General features: G+C 47.3%; 1 protein-coding gene across 1 annotated transcript; it reads left to right on the top strand.

Annotated features, from left to right (window-relative positions):
* The first annotated feature begins 2564 nt into the window (after positions 1-2564).
* On the top strand, positions 2565-14886 carry Eif3d (eukaryotic translation initiation factor 3 subunit D). Its single transcript, XM_051189303.1, has 15 exons — positions 2565-2705; positions 5333-5465; positions 5719-5764; positions 6546-6682; positions 7116-7201; positions 7624-7696; positions 8903-9015; positions 9614-9746; positions 10444-10591; positions 11239-11369; positions 11837-11922; positions 12042-12171; positions 13850-13992; positions 14130-14413; positions 14779-14886. The coding sequence occupies exons 2-15, from the start codon at positions 5343-5345 to the stop codon at positions 14790-14792; spliced, it is 1647 nt and encodes a 548-aa protein (XP_051045260.1). The 5' UTR covers positions 2565-2705; positions 5333-5342; the 3' UTR covers positions 14793-14886.
* The last annotated feature ends 529 nt before the right edge of the window (positions 14887-15415 follow it).

The raw sequence follows: 15415 nt of genomic DNA, 5'->3' as shown, positions 1-15415 counted from the left end.
CTCCACACACCAAACACCCCAAGTGGATGGAGTACACACCTTTCAGTTGCTGGAAGAAATCCTGAAGGACTGGGTAGAGGTCTCTCACTAGCCATGTGAACTTGAGTAACTAATGTACCTCTCTAATCTTCTTTTGTCCATGTGATCAGTGCTGGATGTGGTGACACACACCTTTGAGGCATAGGCAGGTGGATCTCTGAGTAGGAAGCAATCTTGGTCTACATAGACAATACATGCTGTAATCTTGGGGATAATTGAAACACAAGGTTTTAGCACATAAATCCCTGTGCTAATCTTAGCACATACGAAGTTCACTACTCAATTACCCAAGGAGATTGTGAAAACTCTTTAGTGAAAAAAGCCCCAGTTCCCAACTTCACACTTTCTGACAAGAATGTAAGCTTTGAGCTGATGACAATGATATATGCCTTTAATCCCAGCACTCAGGAGGCAGAGGCAAGTGAATCTCTGAGGCCAACCTGGTCTACAAAGTGAGTTCCATGACTACACAGAAAAACAGTCTCAAAAAAAAAAAAAAAAAAGCAAAAAAGAATGTACTTTTGTTTTGCGAACAAGTTTTATATAGCCCAAATTGGCCTTGAACTTCAGGCTGAAAATTACTTTTTGTTTTTGTTTTTTGAGTCCTTGATCATCTGATCCTCCTTTCTCTACTTCCTTATGTGCTGAGATTACAGGTATGTGCCTACATTCCTGGTTAACACAGTGCTGGGGATTGAACCCAGGGTCTTGTACATGCTAAACAAGCACTCTACCAACTGACACACACTCATAGGGAAGAATGTGAAGACCTTAGGGGAATCTTTTTTTGTTGTTTTGTCCTACTTCCTATCTCTAAAAGCAGGTTCTAAAGGTCTTTGGTCCACAAAACACTTCTTGGGCACACTCTACAATGCCACTGCACAGGAGTGACACAGACTGCAGAATCAGAGTCTGGAGCAGGAGGCAGGAACACCATAACAGAACAAGCCACATACTGAGCAGAAAATGAGGAAGGAACCTTCACATCCTTCTCCATATGGAGAAAGCAGAACATCTGGGCTAGAACAGGGGAAAGATGTTTAAACTCTGACACAGTAGAGGCTGTAGCAGATGGCCTCTGGGATCCGCAGCAAAAAGGAAAAAGACACAAAAACAGGAGAGACATCATGGAAGCAGTTCAGCAAAGATACAAGTCTCCTTGTATTTTAGGACACATCTCAATTTTACATTGATTTGGGGTCTTGCTATAGAGCCCAGGCTGGCCTTAGGTTTGGAGCAATCCTTTTGCCTCGGGTTCTCAAGTGCTGGGAGTTCAGGGTTAGCTTAGGCAATTTAGTGAGACCCTAATTTTTAAAAATGTTTTGATGTCAGTGAGACAGTGCCTTTTCTGGGAACCGTCTCCAATTTCACCAGCTCCTGTCTGGCATTATAATCCTCCTGCCTCAATTTCAGACTACAGGGACCTCAGGATGGAATGCCACTTCTGGATAGGAGCCAACTCTTAAAGGCACACAGGACCAAGGCAGTGACAGTGAACCTTCAGGGCAGAAAGAACAGCAAGCGTAGGGCCTGCTGAGAGGGAAATGAGAACAGGTCATGGTGACCAGAGCAGAGGCTGTACAGAATAGCAGGGATCGAAGCGAGAAGGTTGCCAGGGATGTCAGGCCACGGAAAGCTAGTTTATGTTATGTTATGCTTCCCTAGGAAGTGCTAGTTGTGTGGGAATACGTTTGACCATGCTGAGGAGCAACCCACCAGGAGTATAAAGAGATCAAGCTCTGAGGGGAGATGATACGGTGACAGGAGATGGAACTCAAGATGCGGCTGAAATTAGAATACAGACAGGCTAGTCATAAATGGTGGGTAAACAAAAGGCACTTTTTGGGGGGGTGGGGGTTGAAATAGGTTTCTCTGTGTAGTGCTGGCTGGTCTGGAATTCGCTCTGTAGATCAGGCTGGCCTCGAATCCACAGAAAACCACCTGCCTCTGCCTCGTGAGTTCTGCGATTAAAGGCATGCGCCACCTAAAATGCGCCGGGCCTATTTTATTTTACTTTCAATGAGCAACCAGAAATCTCCCTTGAATAATGAGGCTTGAGATCTGTGGAACAAGGGTTTGAGCCCTGGCGGCCATCTCGAAGTTCTAGCAGCCCGGACCACGCAGTCACTTGCCACCCCTCACCCTGCAAGTAACTGGCACCGGTAACGAGCGAGGCCTTCTGCAGCGGAGGTTCAACCCGACCAAGAACCAGACTGGAGCCAGCGAGAGCCGCGAGGCATTGTGGGAGGCAAAAGGGCCGAGGCAGCCGCGAAGCATTGTGGGACACCGCGGAGCTGACTCCTGCTCCCCGCCCCAGCTTCCCTCGCACCGCGCGCCGCCACGTTTCATTTCTGAACCGTTCTAGGCGACCCCGGATGCCGCTGACGTAATCACCCCCACTCTTGTCTCGCACCTCAGAGGATAATGAGGACATCAAGCCAGGAGCCGTGACAGACTTCCGGTTGTGTCTTCGCTTTACGGCTCGACGTTTTCCGCTGACTAAGAAGGAAGTGGGAGCGCTTTTACGACAGCGCTTGTCGAGGTTTACGGCGCCGGCTCTTGCGCGCGCAAGTTTCCTCCTGTCCTGGTTCCTCGGAGTATCGAGGATATCGCAGTCTCTGACCTGTGCCATCTGTCGCCATCTGGGCCTGCGGAGCCCACTGCAGGTGAGCGGCTTGCTTCGCAGAGACCTGCGGACCTCTCGAGCCAACCTGGGCTAGGCCTGGCTTCGGGGGTCTCCCGGAAGAGCCTCTTTACGTCCTCTCCTATCGTCGCTCCGGGGCGGGGCGGGAATCTGCCTTGGGTGGTCCCAGGCGCGACCCTGTTAGTGCAGGACACCCCACACGGTGTGGAGCCCAGAGCCGTGGGGACGAAGTACCCCCCTCCGGGGGGGCATTGAATGATTTCCGTCTCTGCTCCGAAACAGGCGACTGAGAGGAGTATGCTCCACTCTGCCGTGAAGCCGAGCCCAGGAATTCATGGCTCCGTCTGTAGTGTCCACAGTGAGCCACATCGTATTGTCCCATTACAGCTGTCGTTTTAGTTTTCCCCTATCAGTTACTTTCTGGCTCACATGTGCAGAAGCCAAAGGACTCCAAACCCCTGCCTATCCGGGAAGGTGATGCATATCAAGCCTTCAACTATCTTCAACTTGTGACAACTAAAATTAAAGTTGCTTTTGAGATGGTAATGTGGGTATAGCTTAAAGGCCCAGGTTGTCAGGCTGCCCCCAAACTACAGTATAGCTAAAGAAGGCCAGGCTTAGGCAGACAGCCCTGGAAACTGTTTTGAGATGGTGGGCAGATGGACTGCTTGAGTTATCAGAGCCAACTTTCTCAAAGATGATGGTGTGAGGGAGCAGTGTTTCATATCTATCCAGCACAGTACCAGTACCGACACTTTGCTGGTGGCTTTTTATTTCCTACTGTTTGAAGGCCACACCCTCCCCCAAGTTCTCTTCCTACAGCTTAGCATAAGTTCATATTTGGGGATGAAGTTCCCAAGAATATTCCTGTCACCTAAATATCTTCAGCTTCCCTATGGTGGAGAAAGGAGGAGAGATTACTAAACTCTCTGGACATTGAACATTGTCAGGAGGTTTCCTTTCTTTTTTTTTTTTCCTTTTGGTTTTTTGAGATAGGGTTTCTCTGTGTAGCTTTGGCTGTCCTAGAACTTCCTCTGTAGACCAGGCTGGCCTCCTGAGTGCTACCACCACCCAACTCTGTCAGATGCTTCTTGTGGATTGTACAATGCATGTTTTCTGTTTGTTTGTTTGGTTGGTTGGTTTGGTTTAGTTTGGTTTGTGATGGGAAATGTCCAGGAAACCACTGGATTGTACAGTTATATTGGTTTTTACTTTTCTAAAATGAGCCTTGGCTTTACATAGACTTCAATTCCAGAGCTACACTGCCTGAGTTCAAATTTTTAATCATCCAACATTACAACTTTTATTTCACTGTACCTTTATATTTTCCCCTGGAAAATGGGGACGGAACTGGCCACTGCCCCCACATGATCATTAGAAGGGTTTAATGAGTTAGTGAGCTATGCTATAAGAAGTGAGAACATTGTCTTGGTACTTGGGTTTATATACACTTGCCACTTTTGCAGCCATCTCTCTGGCCCGGCCCTTGCTGTTTTTGCTCTAAAGTTTCTTATGACCTGGGTCACCTAGGAATGCTTTTCCCTGGCTGCATGCACTGTACAGGATTTGTGATGATGGAAAATTGAGAGACACAGAAAGGAAAGTCAAATTCCAGGACCCACTTAAGGGACTTGGGGATTTTTTTTGGGGGGGGGGGTTGAGACAGGGTTTCTGTGTGGTTTTAGAGGCTGTTCTGGAACTAACTCTTGTAGACCAAGCTGGTCTTGAACTCACAGAGATCCGTCTGCCTCCCGAGTGCTGGTACTAAAGGTGTACGCCACCATCACCCGGTTGGGAATTTGTTTTTGGTTTTTTTTTTTTTTTTTTGTTTTGCTTTGCTTTGCTTTTTGCTGCTTTGTGTGAGTGCCAGCACATGCATGCTGTGGCATTCACTGGAGGTCAGAGGACCACATTTGGGAGTCAGTCAGTTCTCTCCTTCCACTTTGGTTCCTTCTTTACCTGCTACACCATCTCACCAGCCCAGGGGTCTTTAAAGTGCTCTGTGCCCAGGTATTTGTGTATCTTGAGTAGTAACTGTGTGGCATAGTAACTATTAAGACTTTGATAGTGCAGCGCTCCTTACCAGCAGGAAGTAGTTTGGAAAGAACGACACCCAAATTCCCAAATATTGTCTATAAATGTTTTCATTTAAATGGACTTGGTTATAAAAAAATAAATAATAAAAATAAAAAAAAAGGCTTTGACAGTGGTCCCTACACTGTGGTTCTTTATTTTAGAGCCTGGGCTTAGAGAAGTCGGGTATTGGGTGCCTTGGTGAAGGTGTTTTTGAGGGAACTCATCTCACTTTTACCACATTTCATGAATCTGAGATACCTTTATCTTATGTCACACTAAGAAAGAAAAGACATGACACCCCATCAAGCATAAGGCATGGCCTCGTTTCAAAGATATTCACCAAAAAAGAATATGTCCTAGAATTAATGAGACACAAGAACATGTTGCTGGTGTCAGCAGCATTCTGAGTTTTAAGTGTTCTTAGAGAAGTTTACAAGAAAGCCCTGTCCGTGCTGCTCGAGAGCCCAGGGCTCTGCTGTGTGTGCCTCTGTAATGCAGGGTCAGTGCAGCGCAGGGTATTTGGAACTCAGTGGCCTTTCCTCATAATACTGTTCATGGTGCTTGTTTTTGAAGGTTTTAGACGATGGCAAAGTTCATGACTCCTGTGATCCAGGACAACCCGTCGGGCTGGGGTCCCTGTGCCGTTCCTGAGCAGTTTCGGGATATGCCCTACCAGCCTTTCAGCAAAGGAGATCGGCTGGGGAAGGTATTGGGTTCCTTCAGCTGGGGTAGATACTCCACAGTCCCACTTCCTTTTTGCTCTCTTCATGGCTATGCTTCCTTTGGGGACACCAGCTGAGGAAGCCCTTGACCTCCAGAATGAGTCAGAGGAGGGGTAGCTATGTGCAGAAGCATCAGAGGCAAAGCTGATGACTTTTTTACTCTGTCTCCCTTACTATCTTGGGTTTCTGAGTCAGCAGAAGCTTGTTCACCTGACCTCTTGTCTTCACGCCTAACAGGTTGCAGACTGGACAGGGGCCACATACCAAGACAAGAGATACACAAGTAAGTATTCCTCAGTGAGCTATCCACATTTAAGCCTTGGGAAGATTGTTGCTTTGTTCAATGAGCTCCACACTAAAAAGGAGTGCTAATGATAGTCCTTGGGGATATATTCTGACCATGGTTTTGGAAATACTCCCTAACCCTAACCCTGACCCTAACCCTAACCCAAAAGTCAAATTCTTAATTATTGTAGGGGTGATAGCCAGACTCCTGAACATACATTGAGTATGCTTCCATTTGCATTCTATTGCTTGGGACTTCCTGAGGCCATCAGTCAGGGACTGTAGGCTTTAGGCCCTGGTTTTAAGATTCTGGTAAAGGAAAGTACTTTTTTTGGTACCAATTACATGGTTGCAAGTGGCTGCCTAGACTGCTAAGTTAAGGTAGATGAGGTCAGAAAGAAAGTCTATTGTGGTTGATGATAGTGTCCATGGCTCCGGTGATGGCAGTGGTGGTGCACTCAGATTCTTACTTGTATCAGGCAGAGGTGAAGTGGGTTAGCTTGAGATGCTTGGGCTCTCTTGGTAAGTTCTTTAAACTCGAGCTCTTAAAACTTAAATGTGTGTATGAATCACCTGGGATCGTGTATAAATACAGGTTCCCATCTGTCATGTCTGGGCAGGGGCAGTGAGTCTGCACACCTCAAGCTCCTGGTTGTGGTCCCCAAAAGTGTTGCAGGTCCCAAAACCATGCTTGAGAGAGCAGTGCTCAAGGCTGCCATGCACATGCGGTGTGCAGCCTGTAGAAAGCACTTAGCATACACTGTCACATTTACCTGCAGACAAGTACTCCTCTCAGTTTGGTGGGGGAAGTCAATATGCCTACTTCCATGAGGAGGATGAGACCAGCTTCCAGCTGGTGGACACAGCCCGCACACAGAAGACTGCCTACCAGCGGAACCGGATGAGATTCGCACAGGTAGGCCACGGGCTGGCAGCCTAAGCACCCGCAGCTCTTACCATGAGACTTTCTGGTGACCAGCTTTATAACTTGTCCAAGGATGTTTTGAAGGGGTTTAGATTTCTGTTCACCATAGGTCAGACATCACACAGCTGTGCTAGGAACCTATTTCCTCACTTAATTGCAACATGCAGGCTTTGTTAATTAGGTGGTTTGGTTGGGTGCTACATAAAGATGCAAACGTAGCATCTCCAGTAAAACTAGTAAGCTCACACTAGTGGAAATGAGTCCAAGCTAACACAAGTGCTTCTCCCCTTAACCCAAATACTGTAGATGCTATAGAGTAAAAGAACATAGAGAGAAACTTGGGACTTAACACCCTAGACTTGCTCTCAAGATACCAATAAAGCTATGACTAAGAAAGTAACATGGGTCTCTTCCTGCTTCCCAGCGGAACCTCCGCAGAGACAAAGATCGCCGGAACATGGTGCAGTTCAACCTACAGACGCTGCCCAAGAGTGCCAAGCAGAAAGAGAGGTAAGTGTTTGTTCCTGCCAGATCAAAGCTGTGTTCCCAAATGGGATGTATTCAGAAATCGTGAACCCAGGGCAGGGATTGGCTGTCTTTCATTATTGGGGGTAACAAGCAACACCAGGTAGAACTGAAGTGGCTCTGGGTGCCTACTTCCAGGCAGCACCTTATACACTGTATCCTGTGGGTTCTTGAGGCTGAGCACAGTGGCCTCTGCACCCTAGCCAGGGTTGCCAGTAACTGGACTAAGGAGACCCCTACAGTTAGTTCTGGGGGGGATAGTGTGTCTCTGTTGTCACCCCAGTGTGTGCCAACATGCTCTCTTCATCTCTAAGCCACCATTTTCTATCCTGGTAGTAGCCAGGAAAAGTACTTCAATTCAGCTAGACAAAGCTACTGAAAACACAGCATTCTTTCTGTCTTTTCAGAGAACGAATTCGCTTGCAGAAGAAATTCCAGAAGCAATTTGGAGTAAGGCAGAAATGGGACCAGAAGTCACAGGTAGAATTCTTTTGGGAATTGATTATGTTTGTTTTCTTTTTATCTCAGAGATAGGAGTCATACAGTGCAGTTGTGGTCTCTAGTGTACTCAGTTACTGTGGGCAGCTTTAGACCTGTGTCCCTCTTATAAAGAAAGCTTGTGCCCTTAGGCATGTCCTGTCCTCCCCAGTCATAGCCAGCACTGCTCTTTGCTGTCTCTGGATTTCCCTGATGTGTGCATTTCATATAAATGGAATCATAATCTGTGGCCTTTGTTTAACGTGGTATTTTTAAGATATGTCCCCTAATACTAGTAACTTGTACTAGCAAAAGACTGTACTAGTACAGTCTTTTCATTTTTTTTCCTTCATATCTGTTAAGGATTGTTTCTGGGCACCCTCAAAGAAACTAAGATTTGTGGGTACTGACTTTCTTTTGCATAAAATGGTATAGCATTTGCATATATCATATATGCATCCCCTCATGAACTTTAACTCACCTCTGGGTTATATGGGTTGAAAGTATCACTTTTAATCTCAAGTGGTCCTCCTGCTCCTGGAATATTTTCAGTTCACACATGACCCTGGGATACAGAACCCACGACTATAAAACCTGCATTTACAAAGAACTGGCTGTACTTCTTATTGCCAAATAGCATTTCTTTATATAGATTGCCACATTTCCTTCAGCTATTCACCTTTCAACTTTGGCACTGTTAGGAATAATGTTAGCACCTTCGTAAAAGCTATGAGAATAGCAGGCATGAGCAACAGTGGAGATTGGGCTAGGAGTATAGCCCAGCAATGAACTGGCTGCCTTGTATGCACAAAAATATGGGTGCATTCCCCAGTGCTGTAAAGGGGAAATGATGTTAAAATTGTAAAAGTTGTATTTTGGTGAAATTTTGGTGCTTGTTGTGTCAAAAACACGTAGTTGATGCCCTGAGATGTCCCATGTTGACTCCCTGATCCCTTCAATGAACTTCTACAAGTCACAGATACTGCCTAAAATAAAAAGCCAAGACCACATACACCAATCCCAGCACTCAGGAGTTCAAGGCCAACTGGTCTACAGAGTGAGTTCCAGGACAGCCAGTGCTACACACAGAAGCCCTTTCCCTCAAAAAACCCAGCCAAGACCATAATGGTTAAATAAAAGCCCTTCCTGAGTATACCTCCTTTGCTCAGTTGTTTAAGTTATGAATTTATTTCCCTGTTTTATCTACAGAAACCCCGAGACTCTTCAGTTGAAGTTCGCAGTGACTGGGAGGTGAAGGAGGAGATGGACTTCCCTCAGCTGATGAAGATGCGCTACTTGGAAGTGTCGGAGCCTCAAGACATGTGAGTAGCTTCTTTGCTGCTGCCCACTACACTCAGGCATATGGAGCAGCTGGGTTCTATGTCTCCTTAAGCCCTAGCAATTCCAAAGCAGATTTGTTCTAGTCTCTCTCCACCCTGGTATCTTCACAAAAGGTCAGATGGTCAGTCTCTAAGTGCTTTAGATAGAAGGAGCATGACAGATCTTTAGAAGACTTCATACCGTGCATACTCACAGAGAGCAAGGGTGTCGGGCTAAGGCAGTGGGGTGCCAGTGCCAGAGCTTTAGGCTGAACGACCACCCACTGAGGTGCCTGTATGGGACTGTTGCTATGTTCTGGTGCTAGGACAGGAAACAGCTGGTAGTGAAGATTTGCCTCCTTTCCAAGGAGGTTGATTCCATCTCTTTCATACATGTTAGGCTTCTGGGTGAAGATTCTTTCTGAGACAAGGCACTCACATGTATCTGAGTCTTAACTCAAACTTGCCATCCTCCTTCCTCTGCCTCTCTAATGATGAGATTAACAGGTGTGCCTGCTGTACTTAGTAGATAAGACTTCTGATTCCACAGCATAAAAGAGAAGTAGGAAGGATCTGTCTTGATTTTTCCCTCTTTCCTCAGCGAGTGTTGTGGTGCACTAGAGTACTATGACAAAGCCTTTGACCGTATCACCACTCGGAGTGAGAAGCCTCTGCGGAGCATCAAGCGCATCTTCCACACTGTCACCACCACAGACGACCCTGTCATCCGGAAGGTGTGCACCCTCTGCCCATTCTTAGGAATGTTATTGAGACTCCAGAAAGAACAGGTTGTGAGACATGCACATGTCCCTCAGTAGTCACAGGGGGTTGATTCAGGACCACCCCATGGATACCAAAACTCACAGGTGCTTCATTATGAATGATGTAACTTACCTGTTAGTCCATATATTTCAGATCTTTCTGGATTGCTTAGGACACCTAAGACATAAGCAGTTGTTACTCTGTTGTTTGAGGAACCTGACACAGAGAGGGTGTACATATTGATTAGGCACGGTCATTTTTGTTCCCCTGAATATTTTGTGGATTGACTGGTGAAGATCTCACAGAACCAGAACTAACTGTGTGCATAGTCCAGGCCTTAGATAATATTATTCTGGATCAGACTTAGAATTTGATGGAAGTGGAGGCTTGTCATTGGGTGGGCTTAAATGTGAACAGAAGCATGCTTAGACCCTAGCTTTGCCAAGCAGACTGTATCACACTAGAGCCTTAGCTTTCTCCCCTGTAAAGACAGGGTGGTGTGTTGGGCTGGAAACTAGTGAGCAGAGTGTGGCCTATGCCTCCACAGTGACTGAGCAGCTATGCCAGCCAATTGGCTTCAGCCTCCTTGGGTGACTAGGGGAGTCCTTTCCCTCCTCGGTGACCTCAGCATCCTCACTTCACTCTCTGTCTCCCTCTCCCTCCTTGCAGCTGGCAAAAACACAGGGCAATGTGTTTGCCACTGACGCCATCTTGGCCACACTCATGAGCTGCACGCGCTCCGTGTACTCTTGGGACATTGTCGTGCAGAGAGTCGGGTCTAAACTCTTCTTTGACAAGAGGGACAACTCTGACTTCGGTAAGCAGCCTGTCTGGGGAGCAGCTAGGGGCACCGGTATTGTTCTGAATAATTACTTGGTGTGAGAATGGGTCATGTGTCAATTCCCTCTCATCCTCCTGGAATCCAAGGGAAGAGACCACTTGAGTGCTTCCATGGGCTTTGGCTCAGAGTCCTCACACCATCACTGTGGCTGTTTGTTGTTCACTTGCACAAAACTTTCCTGGACTTTTTTGCTTCTACATTCATAATACAATAAAGAAAAATACATATGCGTGTTATTTTATGACACACATGTATATATACACACCATTAATGAATCACTTGCAAACTGGCAGTATGAAAACAATGCCATCTGATTCTATTTGAGATTTGAGCCTCATTTGTTAAATTGTCAACAGACATATTTTCTTGAGGAATCCAGAAAGAATGAGAAGGAATGGCTTCTTACTGTGTGACTGCTGGTGTTAGGTCAAACGGAAGGTCATGCACCCACCTCCCCACACATGCCACACATATTCTGGGGAGAGACCCTATCAGCAGAACACAGTTCTTTGGTAATGGGCCCCTATGGGTCTAGGTCTCTACATCTACCCATGCTGCTTTGCGTACTGCCAGTGGCTTTTGGCTACTTGAGCAGGTGACCATCTATACTTGGGCTTTTACAGACCTCCTGACTGTGAGTGAGACAGCCAATGAGCCCCCTCAAGATGAAGGCAATTCTTTCAACTCGCCCCGCAACTTGGCCATGGAGGCCACCTACATCAACCACAACTTCTCCCAGCAGTGCCTGAGAATGGTGAGCACAGAGGAGAGGGTGGGTAGCACCGACTTGCTTATTTAGGTAGTTTAGGAGGCTGCTGCTGAGCCTCTGCTTTGCATTAAACTGTGGTGTGGAGCTGGCCAGGCACAGGTCCGTATACTTGGCTATATTTCCTCTCTGTAAAGTTACAATATTAATACTTGTCTCACACAGATGAGCTATGAAAATGCCTTTTGCTCAAATGCCATTTTTTGCCTTAAGGATGTGATATTGGACAAATTGTCCACCTTTTACTGGGATGAAGGAGGAAGTATGAAGGGCATTACTGTCCTGTTAGGTTAGCAGTCTGTCTGTGAAGAAGGTAGCAGGGAGGGTCACTCAGTGGGATATGTTGGGTTTAGCCCTTAGCACAGGTGAACCCAGGCCTTCAAGGACATAAAGCAGTGCTGGGTCTGCTGACTTGACATCAACACCATCTCCTGAAAGCTTTGTCACTTCTGCAGGGGAGAGAAAGATACAATTTCCCCAACCCAAACCCATTTGTGGAGGATGACATGGATAAGAATGAGATTGCCTCTGTTGCTTACCGGTATGTCAGCTGTGATGGGAGTGTGGCCAGATTGGGGCACAGACTCTATCCTGTGTTGTCTGGGGTGGTCCATCCAAAGCAGCGGATGTTATAGAGAAAGAATCTTGCTTTCCTTGTAGTTACCGCAGGTGGAAACTTGGAGATGATATTGACCTTATTGTCCGCTGTGAACACGATGGCGTCATGACTGGAGCCAATGGGGAAGTGTCCTTCATCAACATCAAAACGCTGAATGAGTGGGACTCCAGGGTGAGCGCCATCACAGCTATCTCCCTGTTGTGTGTAGTGGGGTGGGCTGGAGGGAGATGGCCAGCCTTTAAGTGCTCACAGAGCCAAGTGGGTGGGGGCTGTACTTTCTTCATCCACATAAGTCCCTGCTGACAGAGAACAGCCTAAGATAAGAGGTTTCTGCTTTTATCACCTTTTGTCTATTCATTCTGGCCACCATTGTCTCCATCTCTCTACACATCTGACCTTGACCTCATCTTTTCTTGTGAAACAACTCTCTCTGACCTCTTTCTGTATATACTCAGCCTCACTGCTACCTTGTGATCCCTTTGTCCAGCTCTGCCATTACTAGCCTCAAAAGACTCTTAAGATGGCAGCAGTTCTCAACCTGTGGGCCGTGATCACTTTGGAAGGTTGCATATCAGATATCTACATTACGATTTGTAACAGCGAAATTACAGTTATGAAGTAGCAATGGAATGATTTTGTTGTTGGGGGTCACCACAATGTGAATATTAGAGGGTTGCAACATTAGGAAGGTTGAGAACCTCTGCTCTAAGAGCTGGACCAAACCTGAGTGCACACACAAGCTCTCTTTCCATTGTACACCTGTGGGCAGTCCACCAGGACGATCAGGTCAGGCATCATTCTTTCTCCCTGGCTTTGACGCTCTGTTGAAGTGAGGGGCAGGGCTGTTGCCTCTGTACAGGATAAAGAATACTGGCAAGGACAACTGTAGGGCCCAGCCAGCCTGTGTTGGTTAGCTTGCCATCAAAATGTGTCTCAGAAAACCATTCTCTTGTGGGGCCAATGGCCTCCACCCAGACTTCTACTGTAGCATCTGTCTTTCCTGATGTGTTCTGAAATCACACATCCCTACCTCACTCACAAGTGAGATTGGAGCTTTAGGGTAAATCCCCAAGCAGCTCTTGTCCCAGAGTACCTTATACTTCAAAAACACATGAAAAGAAACCTGTGCCCTAAAACAGCACATACAACTGGAGTGTGGTAGGCAGACATCTGGCAAGTTGTAGCTCTCTGTTGAGATGTCATGGGTGGCAGTGACTGTCCCTAGAACTGAGTGTGTCCCAGAAGAGTGTCTGCTGGAAGCTGGCTATAGGAGTTCAGAAGTCAGATCACTGCTGTGGTACAGCTGCAGTTCCTGCTCCTTGTCAGCACTCAGGTATTCCTTCCCCCAGAGTCCATTATCTTCTTACTCCGTTTGGGAGTCTGCTAAGGCACTCTGTCCTTGAGCCTGTTGTCTGGTGTCTTAACTTCTGTCTGACTTGTCCACTCTGTTCAGTTCATCTCCACCTGTGATTGTCCCCAGGGTGTTGGCAGGGTTCTTTAGTGTCATGGCACTCTCTAGGGGTTAACAGCATATTTCCAAGTTTTAAGGGAAAGGTAGAATCTGTCGTACTAATTTTTGGTGGGGACCTCCCTGCCCTGTGACCTTGGACTGCCCCATTCCCCACATCTGGAAATCTGTATGAAGCATCAGGTGCTGGGCTCTTGCCCTCAACCCCACCTGAGGCTCACCCACCATGGCACAGTGTGAAGCCCCTTTTCACACCACATATGAATATGCCTCTGACTCAGGCATATTCTTCACTCCCTAGTGGGCCCGTCTTCAGAGGACGGGGCCCTGAGGCCTTGTGGCGGGTCCCGCCTCACCCAGTAACCAGCTTTCCTTCTGCAGCATTGTAACGGCGTTGACTGGCGGCAGAAGTTGGACTCTCAGCGCGGGGCTGTCATTGCCACTGAGCTGAAGAACAACAGCTACAAGTTAGCACGGTGGACCTGCTGTGCTTTGCTAGCTGGATCTGAGTACCTGAAGCTCGGGTGAGACTGCTGTGCCCCGGAACCGGCACCAGCTTGGGCCAAAGGCTACTTGCCTCCTTTGCTTTGGATAAAGCAGCAAACCAGGCATTGCCATCTCTGTACTGCCCAATATGACTCCCCATCCTCTTCGCCCACAGGTATGTGTCCCGGTACCATGTAAAGGACTCCTCACGTCATGTCATCCTGGGTACCCAGCAGTTTAAGCCCAATGAGTTTGCCAGCCAGATCAACCTGAGCATAGAGAACGCCTGGGGCATCCTACGTTGTGTCATTGACATCTGCATGAAGCTGGAGGAGGGCAAATATCTCATCCTCAAGGACCCCAACAAGCAAGTCATCCGAGTCTACAGCTTGCCTGATGGCACCTTCAGCTCTGAGGAGGACGAAGAGGATGAGGAAGAAGAAGAGGAGGAAGAGGAAGGTGGGCAGAGTGGGCCTCTGAGGGCTGATGAGAGAGCCAAGCTAGTGCTGTGGTCACCTTCACCTTGGCAGCATTTCCTGGCACTTCCTGTGGGGGTGGCACTCCCAGTACCCAAAGGAGACTAGGGAGAACAGCTAGAGAAGGCCCTGGGCAGCTGTTGAGAGGAAGCAAGGCCTTGTGGATCAATTACATGACTGCAAAGTCTGGCTGGCAAATACAGAAAGTTGTTCAGCCCTAGAAGGGTCAGGAGGGCTCAGCCAAGAGGAGGTCTCCCTTTAGCACTCAGGTTCCTCAGAGGTACAGAGGGAAAAGATACAATGTATCACATGGTGAGGCTCACTTCTCTTACTGTTCTTTTCTTTCAGAGGAAGAAACTTAAGTGAGTCGGCTTGATACACTAGTGTTCCACCCAGCTGCGCTTGGGCAGCATGTGTGTGGCTCCTACTTTCTGTGGCAGATGGAATAAAGTTTAAGTCCGTTTGGTTTCTTTTCCTTCATTTTGTGCTTCCATTGTAATCTGCTGCTGTTCATTGGCTCCATCACTGCTGGAGCATTGTGAAAACTGCATTCCCTGGAGGGATGAAGGCCTTGAGTGTTTTGTTTCAGAGCTCTGTGAGGAGTCCTCTAGCCCTACCATGCATGACCCAACTGGTGCCTTGAAGACGGCTTTGTAGTCTGCTGGGTGGCAATTCTAATGGTTTACAAGGTTGGCTTGGGCTGGAGAAAGAGTGTCAAGCCAGTCTGCACAAAGCAGTGTGTCACATAACAACTGTATGTGTTTAAGGCTGTGTAGACTATTCTGAGTGCTGTTTTGAACACTTTAATAATTATCCTCCCTGGGTAATGGCCCCACGCCTTCCACAAATGCCTAACCTGCCCCTTCAGAACTGCAATGTGGGTGGAAGCAGCTATGTAGATAAACAGGTTCAGGGTTAAGATTGCTTTCCTAAAGATGGAGGTTATAGCAACACAATTGAACTTAAGAATCCAGCAAAGGGTGCT

The sequence above is a fragment of the Phodopus roborovskii genome, unplaced genomic scaffold, assembly GCF_943737965.1.
Source record: "Phodopus roborovskii unplaced genomic scaffold, PHOROB, whole genome shotgun sequence".
Lineage (NCBI taxonomy): Eukaryota > Metazoa > Chordata > Mammalia > Rodentia > Cricetidae > Phodopus > Phodopus roborovskii.
Note: the sequence above shows the minus strand (reverse complement) of the source record. Positions and strands in the feature narration are given on the sequence as shown.